This window comes from Podarcis melisellensis (genome assembly GCF_964234715.1).
Source record: "Podarcis melisellensis genome assembly, chromosome: 1".
NCBI lineage: Eukaryota > Metazoa > Chordata > Lepidosauria > Squamata > Lacertidae > Podarcis > Podarcis melisellensis.
The window spans coordinates 81,542,833-81,557,976 of record NC_138528.1 but is presented as its reverse complement, the minus strand read 5'-3'; the positions used below and the strand labels follow the sequence as shown (position 1 = coordinate 81,557,976).

Genomic DNA, 15,144 nt, shown 5'->3' with positions numbered 1-15,144 from the left:
CAGCAATGAAAGAATGAGAAGGCTTCCACTTGTCCCATGCTTTCTAGGCACGATTCCAAATTGTTTTCTGCTTGTCCCAGTGCTTTACCAGGGAAAACCCGCTCTGTTAAATCAGAGGAAACATCAATCTGCTGAAAACCGGTTGATGTTTGCTTTGATTCAGCACTAAAGAGTGAGTTTTCTTGGAGAAGTCTGTGGGATAAGCAGACATCTGGGAGCCCTAGGAGACATCATTGGTGTTTGTGACTGATGAAAAGCATAATGGTGAAGAGTAAGAGAGAGTGACACTCTTTGGGAATCTGAAAGTGGAAAGTTCAAGAATTCTGTGGTGAAGACACTGGGGCGTCTAGCAGTTATTTGCTCTCAGGCATCAGTTTTTATCTCTTTTTGCATTTTGAATGTTTGGTTTCTCTTGCATCTGGCTCCAGCAAGGAATCTGGTAGCAGAGCAAACTAGATTGTTTGAGCTGGGGCTTTGTCTGGGAACATTGCTCTCTGAAGCTTTCTGCTATGTTTCTGCAGTGGGAGGAAGCAAAGAGGGCAATGCCACCATGGATGGGCAAGTCTTCCCCTAAAGCATCCAGAGGAGAGGTGTCCATATGGACACCTGGGTGGTTCCAGATACAATAGGCAAGCACCAACATGATCCATAGGCACTAAACACCAGAGCCAGTGCCTTCACTATATATGTAAGTTGAGCAATTAATTTACATAACAACCAGACATTAAGCACATTTACCAGGCCTTATGGAGAATATGCACATAAAAGGCAACTGTGCACATTTCCCAGTCAACGTACATAATCTCCAACAAGCCTTAGGGAATGTCCATATCTCAGCCGAATGTTGTATATTCTCCAGAAATTAGGTGATAATCTCCAACAGGCCATATCTTGACTGCATTTTGTATGTTCTCTGGGCAATATGCATAATCTCCAAGAACCTCCCCCCACACCATCTCTTGTTCAGAACTGTGCTATCTGCACCCACCCACCCCTGTTACCTTTTGGCCCTCTTACCCCCCACAAAATGCCCTCCCACTGATCAGCTGAGGAACAGGAAGAAGGGTGAGATCCCAGATGATTGACATTTTTTCCTGCAGTCTATTCCCCTTTTCACCACTCTCAGCTGTTCTCCAGTCAGCTGAGCAGCACAAGGAGCATCCCAGGAAGAGGAAAGTTTTACATCCTGCCCCCCAGTGCTACAATCAAGCTTGTGAGAAAGCTTAATAGCAGCATGAGATCAATCATAATAAAATTCAAAGAGGAATTTTAACCAGATTGCCCTCTCCTATTCTCCTTTCTACAGTCTTTTCAAGGCTTTAAGACAAGGGCATTGACAGCTCAGAAACACATCACATATGCATAAATAATCCAAATTAGGGTGTGCACTTTCTCTGTCCAAGGAGAAAGAAGCTGACACACACAAAACCCTTTTAGACATTAGCCAAAATCAAGTGGGCAAGCTTGTTCTGGATTGCGTGCTTTTCAGGTTGCAGCTGGGGGTGGGGTTTCATGTTTAAATCCACCTATCTAAAACTTTCTCTTCATCTTGAAAACTAACATACCATGGAGAATTGTTCAACCTCATATTTTCCCTGAAATGCTACCTTTCTATATCCGGGGAGTTTTTTAAACATGAAACTTCCCACCTGCACCCTGAAATGGTACAATTCAGGGAAAGTTCTATCGCTTGGTTCTGTTAAATGCATCACAGCCTCAGTCAGCAGCACGTCCTCTCCAGAACGAGAGCCATCTGCACATCTATTTTTACCACTGGGAGAGAGATTCCCCTCCCCCACCCTGCCCCAGGAAGACAGCAAAGATGTAGATGTCATACATTTTAAGATTCTTTAATTCAACAACAGAACATTACATTCTCAGGTGGGAAATGAATTTGGATTAGGCAGGATAAAAAAAATAATGATGATGAATACTTTTGTTTCAATAGGATCTATACAAAAACATTTGCATTTCCCAGTTCGCTATTCTTTATTCAAGCAGATATTTGATTGCTAAAAGCCGCTTTCCAGTCTGCAGCACTTGCTAAAATTTTAAAAGGTCAGCAGAAATCTTATACAAAAAAAGTTTTAGAAATTAAACATGAGTCGTTTTTAAAATAATCATTCAGATATAAAAAAATATAGCAAGTGAGAGATTCAAACTTTTTTTTTTTTGCAATTTTGTCCTCGGGTCTCTAGATTAATAAGAACAGAGAATGCATTTTTAAGGTCATTTCATACATAAACCTTTTGCCAACAGACAAATTCCTCAAGGTTTGTTCATAGCTTGCAGAGAGCACAGGTACAAGCTTTCTCTACACACTTGCAAGTCTTTGTGCAAAAGAGTGTAACTATCTGATATGTACAGCTCCACTATATGTGTAGACAGGTACACAGACTGCACACTCCTTGAATGCAACATGTGAACATGCCTATAATAGTGTTCTGGAGCATTTTGATGCATGGCTCAATATATTAAACTGGAGAATGAACAGAAGGAAATTATCAGAAAGTTGCCATTTGGTCCCAACCCCCTTAAAAGGTAGCTCATATGCAATAGTAACTGCATTTTGCCATTTCTGTTCATATTGCCTGCAAAGGGGGGGGGGTCTGTACACATTCTGGGAGAAACCAGCTCCCAGTGAGTTGTGGGGAAAGTGGGGGATTATACCATAAAAAACTGAAAACCCAAGAAGTCACTCCTACTAAACCATCCATAATTGTGTGTGTGAGGAAGGGGAGATAGTTTCTCACACCTCACATCTTTCCTTCACATCTTGTGGCAGGAAATAAAGTGGGAGGGGGTGTTAAGGGACAGGAAAAGAGGGAGAAGAACAAAGGGAAGGGCAGCCTGGTATCTGTTCTCCGTGCATCTTATAAGGCACATTTCAACTACAGTGGTACCTCGGTTTAAGTACGGTACTTAATTCATTCCGGAGGTCCGTTCTTAACCTGAAACTGTTCTTAACCTGAAGCACCACTTTAGCTTATGGGGTCTCCTGCTGCCGCCACACTGCCGGAGCACGATTTCCGTTCTTATCCTAAAGCAAAATTCTTAACCCGGGGTAATATTTCTGGGTTAGCGGATTCAGTAACTGAACCTTATGTAACCTGAAGCGTATGTAACCTGAGGTACCACTGTACAGGGAGCAGGCCAGAGACCTCTGTCCATGGTGCCAGTCCTGGTGATGGATCTTTAAAAGGATACATTCCTTGAGCTGTGGTCATTTTGCTCCAGCGGAGGTCTAGAGCAACTGGGAGCTGTAAATCAATCACATCCCCAAGTGTCTCCTGACAAGAAGAATGAATTGGGGTGGGGGGGGGGACCTGAGCAGAGGCAGGGAATCCTGACCAGAGGCTGGCTCAGACAACAGCAGCAGCAAAAATAAAAAATAAAAAAATAACAACAGCCAGCTACAGATAATAAGTTATTACTCCCAGGTTTGTTGTTACTTAGGGTGTGTGGGGCAGAATGAATTCTGACATTGCTGCATTGCAGGGGGTTGGACTAGATGACCCTTGGGGTCCCTTCCAGCTCTACAATTTTATGGTTCTATAACCAGGGGAGGGCGGGATTCACCATAAGCTAAAAATCCTTACCCAAGGTTGAAATCCTATGCTGCTTACTTGAAAGTAAGCCCAGTGGAACCCAGTGGGACACACTGGATGATCCTGTCCTGATTTAATTGGAAATGAGTCCCGTCAATTTCATGCGCATGGGATTGCTGCCTTTCTAGAATGCCCAGGATTTGCCTAGAAGTTATAGGCTGACTCCTCAGTGATCAAACAATCTGTGCAACCCCAGTTATGCCTGCTCAGAAGTCTGAGTTAAGGGGACTTGTTCCCAACTATGTGTGCGTGGGATTGCAGACTTTGCAAGCCTCCTAAGACAGTGGGTCACCTCTTAAGGAACTCATCTCTGCTCCCTCTTTCCTGCTGCCGTGCTACTGGAATGTCAAGTAACACGAATTAAGGCAAATTTATCTTTGCACCATAGCCCCGTGCCAATAAAAAGCACAGATGTGCAGAGGGGGGGACAGAAGCAAAACTGTATTGAAAGTGCTATGGGGCAGGAGACAGAGCCAGTGCCTAGCAGAGTTATGTTTCAGCAGCACGGCCTGTATTTTTTGCTCCAGAACAGCTGGCAGAGCTCCTAATTGTTCCTTGGGAGCTTAGCTCATCCCATCACTGCAGGATATTCCATCCTAAGAAGAGGTCAAGTGGCAAACTTAAACATGGATGTTGGACCACATCTCCCATCACCCCTGACCTTTGGGCCATGATGGGAGGTGGAGTCCAGCAACAATTGAAGACCACCAATTTTTCCAGCTCTGGTTTAGGGGACGAGGTGGTGGGCAGAGAAAGACAAAGAAAGGCAGAATGGGGTTTAAGTCAGAAGCGGTAAGGGAACCCTGAAAAAGAAAATAGCATTAGAAAGGAAGGGCCCACAGAAGAGGGTGGAAGAGAGGAAAACAGAGCCCCTTATCTCCAAAGTCCTTTACATGTGTGTGTGGCATAGTCCAGCTTTTATCCCTGGAGCAGAGTCTCCTGGCTGTCAGGGCACTGCTTCTCCCTCTGTGCATCTGCTCCTTTCCCCAGATGGTTCTGGCTGTGGCCGGAGGAGTAGCTGGCCGACTTGTCCCCGCCAGATCCTGCCAAATGCCCTGGGCTGCAGCAGAGGACGGCGGCGCAGGCCTGTCGGAAGCGGGGGTCAAAGAAGGCGTAGAGGAAAGGATTGAGGCAGCTGTTGATGTAGGCCAAGCAGCTGCTGTACGGGTGGAGGTTGCTGAGGAAGGCGTGGAAGCCGCAAGACAAGGGCATCACCCCCCAGTCCATCAGCATGTAGATGGTCTTCACAAAGTGGAAGGGCAGCCAGCAGACGGCGAAGGTGGCCACCAGGACGATGATGATGGTCAGCAGGCGCTTCCGCTTCCTCAGCGCTTCGGTGCGCTCCTTTCGGAAGTGGCTGGCAATGGTGCGGGCAATGAAGAAGTAGCAGGTCAGCATGATGGCAAAGGGAAGCACAAAGCCCAGGAGGGTGGAAGACAAGCCCAGCCCTGCTTCCCAGACCTGCTCGGTCTCATCGGTGGCCACGCTGGAGAAATTCATGTAACACGTCACTTTGTCTGTCCCGGTGAAGACGGTGGTGCTCCGGAAGATCATGGCTGGCAAGGCTAGGAGGACTGCCATGGCCCAGAGGGTTAGGGTCACCAAAAGCCCACTGACCTTGGACCTCAGCTTGGCATTTGCGATGGGGCGGACGATGGCCAGGTAGCGGTCAAAGCTGAGCCCTGTGAGGCAGAAGACACTGGCGTACATGTTGACAAAGACCAGGTAGCTGCTGAGCTTGCAGGCAAAAGAGCCAAAGGGCCAGTTGTAGTCCAGGATGACATAGGTAGCCCAAAGCGGCAAGGTGACCACAAAGGTGAGGTCGGCCACTGCCAGGTTGGCAATGAACGTGTCTGCAGACCGCCGTTTCTCCTGGCCTCCGCAGAAAATGGTCCATAGCACCAGGCCATTGCCGGTGGTGCCTAGGAAGAAAACCAGCAAGTAGATGGAGGGGATCAGGATCCTGGATGAACTCCACTCCTCGTAGTCACACTCCAGGTAGCTGTCGGTATCATTGCTGGACTCCATGCCTGCTCAAGAAGGAGAAGGTGGAAGAGGCCTCTCTTCCAATCTTGTAGAATCCTTCACCAATTTGGATCCACTCTGTACAAGTTCCTTCCTTGTTGCAAGGAGGAAAAAGTCCCAGGGTCTCAGCTCATTTGCCTCTCCTGCACCTCCTTATCACAGCTTTAGGCAGATCTGGCCAGGGGCTTGCTCAGCCTGTGTGTCATCTCCTCCTCACTCTCACACACACACTCAGGAGGCTGCAGTTCCTTCCTTGGGATTTGCCTTAAAATCCAGGCGACCCAGCCCCCTTTCCCACCCCTCCCTTTGCTTTCACTCAACATCCTTATGTGAATTGGAGGACTTGACCCCCTGCAGTGCTGGGCAGCTCCATCTGTCATTTGTATCCACCCACTTGCAAACAAACCATACACATCCTCTCATCCTAAACTCTCCAGAGCAAAAAAAAAAAAGGAAGAAAGAAGGGGGGGGTGGAATGCAGCTGAAGTCCAACCAGAGATGCTGGTGGGTGCGGGTGGAAGGAAGGCTCACTGCCCCAGTTCACAAACGCCTTGCTAACCTGATCTAATTTGTCTGTCAGTTTCATCATGAGCCTCTCTTAGTTTTAAGAGCAGTGCAACATGGAACAAAAGAGTGCCCAAAGCAAAGAAAGCATCAACTTACGTCAATCCTACTTAGATGCAGTAATGCTGTATTTATTTTGAGTGGCATTTGTTCATGCAAATAGGTTTGGTGGGGTCGAGGATAGTGTCACGAGTGAGCTTGGCGGATGCAAAACCAATCTGAATTTTAAATAGATTCTGCTTGGTCCTTGGGAAGGATGGAGATAAGCTGGAGACAAAATGCAGATGCTGCTTATCCTTCCAGCAACATCTCAAGCCTAACTGCAGCTTATGTGACTGGTCCCAGAGATGAGAAAAAGAAGGCTTGGTGTGTGCAGAGTATACGAGATGCATTTCCAAGCTTTAAGGAGGGGTGGAATTTACAGGGGGTCCAAACATTTGAAGAGCGTCATTGATCTAGGAACTCTCTCCCCACAGTCTAGGGCAAGGATAGGGAACCTGTGCTGGCCCATGTTGTTGAACACAATCTCCCAAGAACCCTTGCCAAAATGACCAGAGGTTGGCTGCCACTCCTCTGGACTAAACAGATTTACTTGTTCTGCACCTCTGAGATCAATGGCATTGTTTTATTTATTTATTTTTAAACAAACTCCAAATAGCTTTTTATAAAAAAATATTGCTGCAATCTTGAATTAGAACTTTGAAATCCAGATCTTTTCTATTTTTCCAAACAAAATAATTTATCTGAAATCGGCCGTAACTGATGTGGGCATCAATCCTTGCCATCTCCTGCATCAGTCATTTAATGCAGTAAAAGTTTTCCCACAGCAACCACATCAGCTGTGAGTGGCATATGTATGTTGCATGTGCTACTAAGGAATCCAAAATGAAGTTTGTTAACTAAAAGGTGACTCCAACCAGACACTACCACTACCCACAGGAGAAAGAACGATGGTCTCTATAGCCTGCTAACTCTCTTTCTAATATGAGGCTGCAGAGTAAAATATTTGTAGGACCACAAGTCTCATAAAATGGCAATGTCCTCATACTTATAGGGACGCGGGTGGCACTGTGGGTTAAACCACAGAGCCTAGGACTTGCTGATCAGAAGGTCGGCAGTTCGAATCACCATGACGGGGTGAGCTCCCATTGCACAGTCCCAGCTCCTGCCAACCTAGCAGTTCAAAAGCACGTCACAGTGCAGGTAGATAAATAGGTACCACTTCGGGGGGAAGGTAAACGGCATTTCCGTGCGCTGCTCTGGTTCGCCAGAAGCAACTTAGCCATGCTGGCCTCATGACCCAGAAGCTGTACGCCGGCTCACTCAGCCAATAAAGCAAGATGAGTGCTACAACCACAGAATCGGCCATGACTGGACCTAATGGTCAGGGGTCCCTTTACCTTTTACCTCATACTTAGGGTAAAAACCAAAACAGAAATTCCATGTGTTGATTGAAAACAAACTGACTTACAAACCTTTGATTGAGATGAATACAAATATGGAGAATCTGGAAGAGCTCTGAGAAAGAGTTGCAGGAAACCCTATCAGACTCAGCCCCTGAAATGGTACCTCTGACCTGTCTTGCCAAAAGGTCATATAAAAAGTCTACTCTGAAGACTAGTTTGAACCCAGGTCACAGGAGATCTCAGGACAAGACCAGACCCTCTTTGCTAATAGTCAACAGCAGCTACAATCAATTTCTTTGAAGTGTCTACAGTAGTGCCATTTCTTATTGGATTTTATCTGCATTCCCAAGAACATCTGGCTTATTGTACTAAAAAATGGCTTTTGTGCTGACCAGAATGCCATGCCTTATGGTCACGTATGGCTTTGGTGTTTGATCTCTTTCTGATCATTTTATCTGCTCTTTGTGTTTTGCTGGTCTGCCTGATAACTACTGATATCTGTCCTAGTCAGCCTCAGTTCTCTTATGTTTATAGTGCATGCGTTGTGATACCATCAGTATAACAAGACAGCCTCTATGCTGTTTAGGCTTAAGTTTTCCTCCCTGAAATGCTGGACTTCTCAATTGCTTAAGAAAACTAGGAAAGAAGTGTACTTTGATCTAGTTAAACAGACCCAGAATGCTTACACTATCTTGACTGTGATTTGCCTGCCTTCAAGGACTTCAGGGTGGTATACAAATCTTCTCCCACCCACCTCCATTTTATTCTTACAACAATCCTGCAAGGTAGGGTATGGTGACCAGTCTAAGGTGAGCATCATAACTAAGTGGGGGATTTGAACTTTGGTCTCCCCAGTCTTCATCCAACCAATGCAACACACTGCCCCTCTTATTGTTTCACTCTGGAAGGATTAACAACAGATATCTGCTCAGGTCTACAGATGGGAAATTAAAAACAAGAAAGCATGTCTGGCTTAGTCAAGGGAGCAATTTCCCCAAATCATGCAAGCCATTTGTTGAAAAGTAGAAAATCATAGTGAGCCTGTGTGGTACTGATGTAGCAGGCCAGCTTTGATGATCATTAAATGATCAAATACCATTCTTGTTTTGGAAAACATTCAGTCTAGATCCTTTTGCCAATGGGTAGCCCATCTCATTCTCCTCTTCACATACCAGGGAATAAGCATGATGTCATGGTTAGTGGGAGATCCAAGTCTCCTACTGCAATAATATTTAAGAGTTATTTAGCACAACTGAATCATACACCTTTTTTCAGTAATTCCGAAGCATACAAGGTAGGTCAGAATCATTAGCCCTGTATGGCAGATGGCCAAGTGGCTGAGCCTATCAGTTTGCCTAAGGCTAACTAAGTAGTGAGTTCATAGCAAAAGGTGACATTTGAACCAGAGACTTCCTGGTTCACTGTTCACGGCCCCCTTCCAACATTATCAAAACCACTAGATGAACTTGGGTATCAGTATATTATGGTGTGATCCTATACTATCATCAAAAGAAGCCTCATTGAGTGCAATGAAGCTTATTCCCAGGTAAGTGGGCACAGTGACTGTAGATCACTAGGTAGCCCTTGGGAACATCATCATTTCTAGAAAACATATCCACTTCATGTGAGGAACTAGCCAAAAATGTCAAGCCTCTCTTTTGCCTCATTTGAAATGAGAACACGATTTAGAATAAACCTCGGTATGTGTGCTTCACGAGCCAAGATCTACAATTCTATGGCAGGCAAGCTATATATTGTGAAATACTTCTTCAGAAATGCTAAGCCATGAATGAATTTCCATGGAGGACATTATGAAACTCTCACATGGAGCGGGTCACATGTGACAAACACATGGGCTTGCACATGTACACACATCCAAATTCTTTGTGTAGGAAAGCCAGTTTAGGTGATAAAGCCCTCAATATAATGTTTTAAAACACGCAGGCAACTAACTGAAAGCACTGTTTTCACTAGCCTTCCAACAGTTTGGGACTACAACCACCAGCCCAGTCAGCATGAACATTTTGTTTTAAGTGGCACATAGATCACATCAGGGTAGCCTGTCTCTTGATGGAAAGGACATTGATCCCAGTGCTTCTGGGTCTATACTGCTTCCATATTGCATAAGAACATAGGTGCCTGCTGGTCAGACAGAGGGTTTATTTAATCCAGCATCCCAATTTCCACAGTGGCCAATCAAATGCTTCTGTGCCCCCAAGCAAGACACGAGAGCAACAGCCATCTCCCATTCATGCCCACCATCTTAAGTTCAATAAGTATATTTTGACCTTGGAAGTTCTAAACGCGTTCTACATAAAGACTACAATCTGCTATGCTCCATCACCAGCCTCAAAGTTAAAAAAAATTGAGAGATTTCATGTTCCAGCATTTCTCAGAGTCACTCCATACAATCTAATGGACTTTTATCTCCTGAAATTCAGAGGCTTCTACTAGTCAGGGCATGTCTTGGGAGTCAAGGAGGCTGGAGGAAGAGCTGTGCAGGTGAAAACAATCCCATCCTATTTTAAAGAGGTTAAAGATGTGTCATAATCACGTCTGACGCTTGAGTTATTCAAAGAGACACGTGGAACAGACCTTGACTTCAGTTCCTGTACCAGAAACAGGATTATTCTGAGAATCTTACAAACAGGATTTTTTCACCCCTAAATTGCTATTTTAAGCCTGTGATAAACAGGTAGGGTAGAACAGCAATTTGATCAGCAAAGAGCAGTTTTGTAAAGATGCCAAAATTTCAGAAACCTCCTGAGTCATTACAACATTACAGTCTAAATAGACTCCAGCAGATCTTTCTTTAACCCAATTGCTTAATTTTAAAAACACAAGAACTTCAGCTAAAAAAAATAGAATATGACTGAATTATCAGTCATTTACATATATGCTATGTGAAAAATCCTCAAATCAGCTATTTAGGCCAGCGATGAGGAACCTATGGCCCTCCAGAATGTTGCTGGAATAAAATTCCCATCATTCCTGATCACTGATGGGAGATGGAATCTAAAAACATCTGGACAATCACTGGTTCCCCATCCCAGCAAGGGACATCTTTCTTTCCACCTCCAAGATTAAAAAGCATATTGGGGGTGATATTCTGAGCTGGGAAATTGCCAGAATAAAAATGGTTAAGCACCCTTCCATCTGTCTTTTTCACACCCCACCTTGTAGCCTGCCCAGACCAAGTTTGGTTTTTAAAAACAATAATGAATGGAGAGGACTAAAACTGTTGCTGCCACATCACGTGTAGTTTGGAGCTGAATATTGGAAGACCCAGGACAAGTAATGGTGGCTACCAACTTGGATGGCTTTAAAAGGCTAACAAGGGCTACTAGCCATGGTGGCAATGTTCTACCTCGACTAAAGGAGGCCACAAGTTTCTGAATACCAGTTGCTGGAAACCAGAGAGGATGCTCTTGTGCTCAGGTCCTGCTTGCAGGGTTCCCAAAGGCATCTGGTTGGCCACGGTGAGAACAGGATTCTAGACTGGATCGGCCACTGTGCCTGATTCTGCAGGGCTTTCCTTATGTTAGGGCTGGTCCACACTTCTGTTTGCCCCATGCTTTCAAGAGATTTTTCTTTTGTCCCACCACTTTCCCTGAGAAAACCTGCTGTTTACTGCTAAATCTGAACAAATATCCATTGCATTTTCTGCAGATTGACATTTGTTTTGATTCAATAGCAAAGATTGGGTTTTCCAGGTGAAAGCAGCAAGGCAAAAGAAAAACCTCTCAGACCCATGGCTAGAAATCATGGGACAAATGGAAGGGGGGGAAATGGAAGTGTGGAGAGAGCCAGGGGCTTGATTAAGGTCACCTAGAGAGCTTGTGGCAGAGTGCAAGATTGGTCCTGGTTCATCTAGCTCAATCTCATAGTACTGCACGTACTCCCAGACTCTGAAATATCTTTTAAATTAAGTCGATGGATGAGAGTAGGAGCTTTTCTAGGAAAACAAAAGGTGTGCATGATGTGACTTTATCATTACTATTTAATATGGGTCTGGTATTGACACGATGTCAGATGTTAGACAGCTTTGGGAAAAGCAACTCGTATTTTAAATTGCAAATTCCAGCCAGGTCTAGTCTAGAAACTGGCGTTACAAATCAAGCTCAGAGAGGAAGGATTGTGAATTTGAAAGTGGCCCAGATGAAAGAGTGAGGAACAGACACAGCAAAAGGGGGTTAGACGTGACTATGCAATAAATAAACTCAGACAGCAGCATCTCCAGTCTCTGGTGTTCCCTTTGATTCCATGCTGCCTAATCTCCCCCGCCATACCCTGGTCAATTGCCTTATTATTACATACAAGCAAGTACGACCAAGTAACTGCCCTCAGTTTTCCTCAGAAGGGGGGGGGAGGCTAGAAGTACCTGGGGGTATCATATTTGAAAACTTCACCTGTTTAAAGCAGCCTTCTCCAACATGATGCCCCCAGGCATTTTGGATCACAACTGTTAGCAGCAGTCTGCATGGCCAATATTGAGGGATAATGGGAACAAGTGTTTGGTTCAACATCAAAAGAGGGTGGTACCTGGTTGGGGGAAGGCTGGTCCATAATAAATGCAAAGGAAGATTCAACTTCTAAGAGACTTGGCCTTTTGTAAAAACAACTCTCTTCCATCTTTGTTGGGTACACAGCTACAGTCCTACCCTCATACCATGCATTTAAAGCACCAAGACTCCTGGAAACTCAAATTTACTCCTCATAGGGCTACAGCTCCCAGCACCCTTAGCAAAATATCGTTCCCAGGATTCTATGGGGGAAGCCATTGGGCTTTAAATGACAGCAAGTGTGATGTAGAGGTTCAAGTCCCCACTCAGCCATGAAGCTATTTGGGGAGCCTGGGGCCAGTCACCCCAGTCTCACCTACCACCTATCCACTACCTTGAACTCCTCGAAATAAATAGAAATGTATGTTGTGTCAAATAAATATCTTTCTTCGATTGCTGTGTTTTGATGCGCTGGGCTAGGTAGTGAGCCAACAAGCATGTGCTACTGGCACAGAGGTACAATGCCAACCAGTTTAGCTGGAACGTTCCTTTCTCTGCAGTCAGGCCTGGAAACGTCAGCCAGGCTCCTTTCGATGGATTGAGATGTGTAGCAACAGCTGCAGGGGCCTCCCTCCAAAGCGCCGGCTGCCACTCGCCTGTCTATTTCCGTCACTTTTCCCTCAGTGCTGCAAGTGCTCCTGGATGTTGGAGAAGATGCCTGGCTGAGATTGGGAGGGGGGGGGCAGGAAATGGAAGGGAGACAGGAAGGAAAGGACAGGAGAGCTGGGGCCAGCATACAGTAAGCAAAGTATTTATAGCGTGTCTCACTGTAACAATGAGGGGATGTGAGCAGTGGAGAATCTCTGCTTGGATGCAGATCAGCTTAAGGAGATAACAGAACTCTTTCCTCCCATCCAGAGCTGAATGACCATCCACTGTAGGCATTGCAGCACGAAGTAAATAAGGCCCCAAGCTCATTATCCTTGGAGTGCCATAGACCTTCTCGGCACCACAGATAGAATAACAGAATTTCATAGGGTCATCCAGTCCAGGCCCCTGCAATGCAGGAATCTCAGCCAAAGCATGCAGGACAGAATGGGAAGTGAAATTCCAAAGGTATGTGGTCTTGCTATTGTGAGGGGATGCTCTGCACTCCCAAGCACAGGTAAGGATTTGTGCACAGCCCTCAAAAACTGAGATACATCACTCTTCCCTATTTTGCCAGTTTGCGTTCTCCACTAGATTGCTATAGTGTAGTCTCTAAATAATTTTGAAAGCTAAATGAAAAGGGTCTCAACTTAGCATAGGCAAGGGAAGCTTGCTGCTTCTCAGCCATTTTGCACACAAAAATCATTAAGCAGTTATGACTCTGATGCAACAGACATTGTCCACCAGGAACAAGGAACCATTGACCCTCCAGATGTTGTTGGACTGCAGTTCCCATCATCCCTGGCCACTGGCCGTGCTGGCTGAGGCTGATGGGAGCTGGAGTCCAATAACAGTGTAAGATTATCTACACCATAATCATAATATAAATGAATGTGCTAAGTGTTCTTTAGTGTAGCGTAGCCTTATGGGCAGGAAAGGGGGGGGGAATCATCTCAACATGCAATTCCAAGATTTTCCTCCCTGCCAGTTTAACAAACATGTTTTTAATTTGCACTAAAACAAATTTATGCACAATTGTATGCTTATGTCCATATGAAGCGGGAGGGGAGAATGAGACACGATGAAATGACGCTGATTGGAAACTTGTTTTTTTAATTGTTTGTTTTTATTAGCACAGACATGGTTTTTCGTTTAAGCGCTCTTCTGCAAATATTTCAGCAATTAAATATAATAGCCAAAAAAAGTTTTAGAAATGCAGCTAACACAATGCTGACCAGAAACATAATAGTGACAATGTGTGGGGATATATATGTGTGGTCTTGAGCTTGCACATTTCATATGACACTGCACGTATAAAAACTGAGCTCTTAACAAACTTTTGTTCCATTCTTTTAACAAAAAAGCCAGATTTTCTGCTGTTGGGCAGGGGGAGGGGAGAACATGGAGAGGAGGGAACACAGGACTATGATTTAATGGCATCGTATAAATACCCTGTAAAGAGTGGGTGAGTAGTGTGACAATTGCAAAGCAACAGTGGGCTTGGCAGCATCCAAGTCACAAATCCACACTGAAATGAGACAAACACCATGACATCACATCACGTCTCTCTCCTCTTCACCCCCCACTCCTTGCCAAACACAGAACACATACTTTACATAGAACAAATACTGAAAATGTGGAATGTTTGTGCAAGCCGAAAGATTTAGGAGCATCTGCAACATCTGTAGTGATGGGGAAAGCAGGGGAATATTCTCGGGCATTTTCATGCTTACCCAGGTCTGTTCAAAAGATGGCAAGGGGGAAGAAAGTGAAGTATTTAAAATATTTTTCAAGCTTTATTAAGGCGATAACATTCATTTTAAAATACGGCAATTTAAGACTTAACACTCATTTTTCTGAAACCCTTGCAACTAACCATATCCATAAGCAGGAATACTGGAAACTTATATAAATTTGAATTTTTGCAAACATTGCATGTGCTTTCCCAAATACTTCAATAAAAATGATGTAGATTTCGAAGTGACCAAACATCTCATTCTCTTCAGCCATAAATCTTGTAGAGGCCAAGAGAGCCCAATCTTATTGTTTTCCTTACTGGCACTTCAGTACTGCAATTCTTCTTTTTCCACTGCAAGTTATCGTGTTTTGACCATATTCAAGTGTGCACATGGATAGAGCTGGACCACTCTGCATACAGATGGAATTATGTTGGTGGCCCCACTCAATTTTAACCCAGTTCAGGATGCATGTGGTGAGATAATTATTATTTTTCCATCTGTGGTAGAACTGCTTTTACTCTCTTGCTGTTTCTTACTGCCTTCGCTTCTCCTGTCCATCTGTAGCAACTGAATGCACAAAGCAACAAGACATGTCTGCTGCCAGTTTACAAGGTGCCACAGTGCCCTCTGGTGGGTGAAAGGCACAATAGTT

At 44.7% G+C, this 15,144-nt stretch overlaps 1 protein-coding gene across 1 annotated transcript; it reads right to left on the bottom strand.

Annotated features, from left to right (window-relative positions):
• Nucleotides 1–1,834: 1,834 nt before the first annotated feature.
• APLNR (apelin receptor) lies at nt 1,835–7,319 on the bottom strand. The gene has a single exon (XM_081920141.1). It carries the CDS (start codon nt 5,634–5,636, stop codon nt 4,527–4,529), a length of 1,110 nt encoding a protein of 369 aa, XP_081776267.1. The 5' UTR covers nt 5,637–7,319; the 3' UTR covers nt 1,835–4,526.
• Nucleotides 7,320–15,144: the final 7,825 nt, after the last annotated feature.

Bases quoted from the DNA above. Each gene is read 5' to 3' on its own strand.
- APLNR (XM_081920141.1), bottom strand. From the start codon at position 5,636: ATGGAGTCCAGCAATGATACCGACAGCTACCTGGAGTGTGACTACGAG.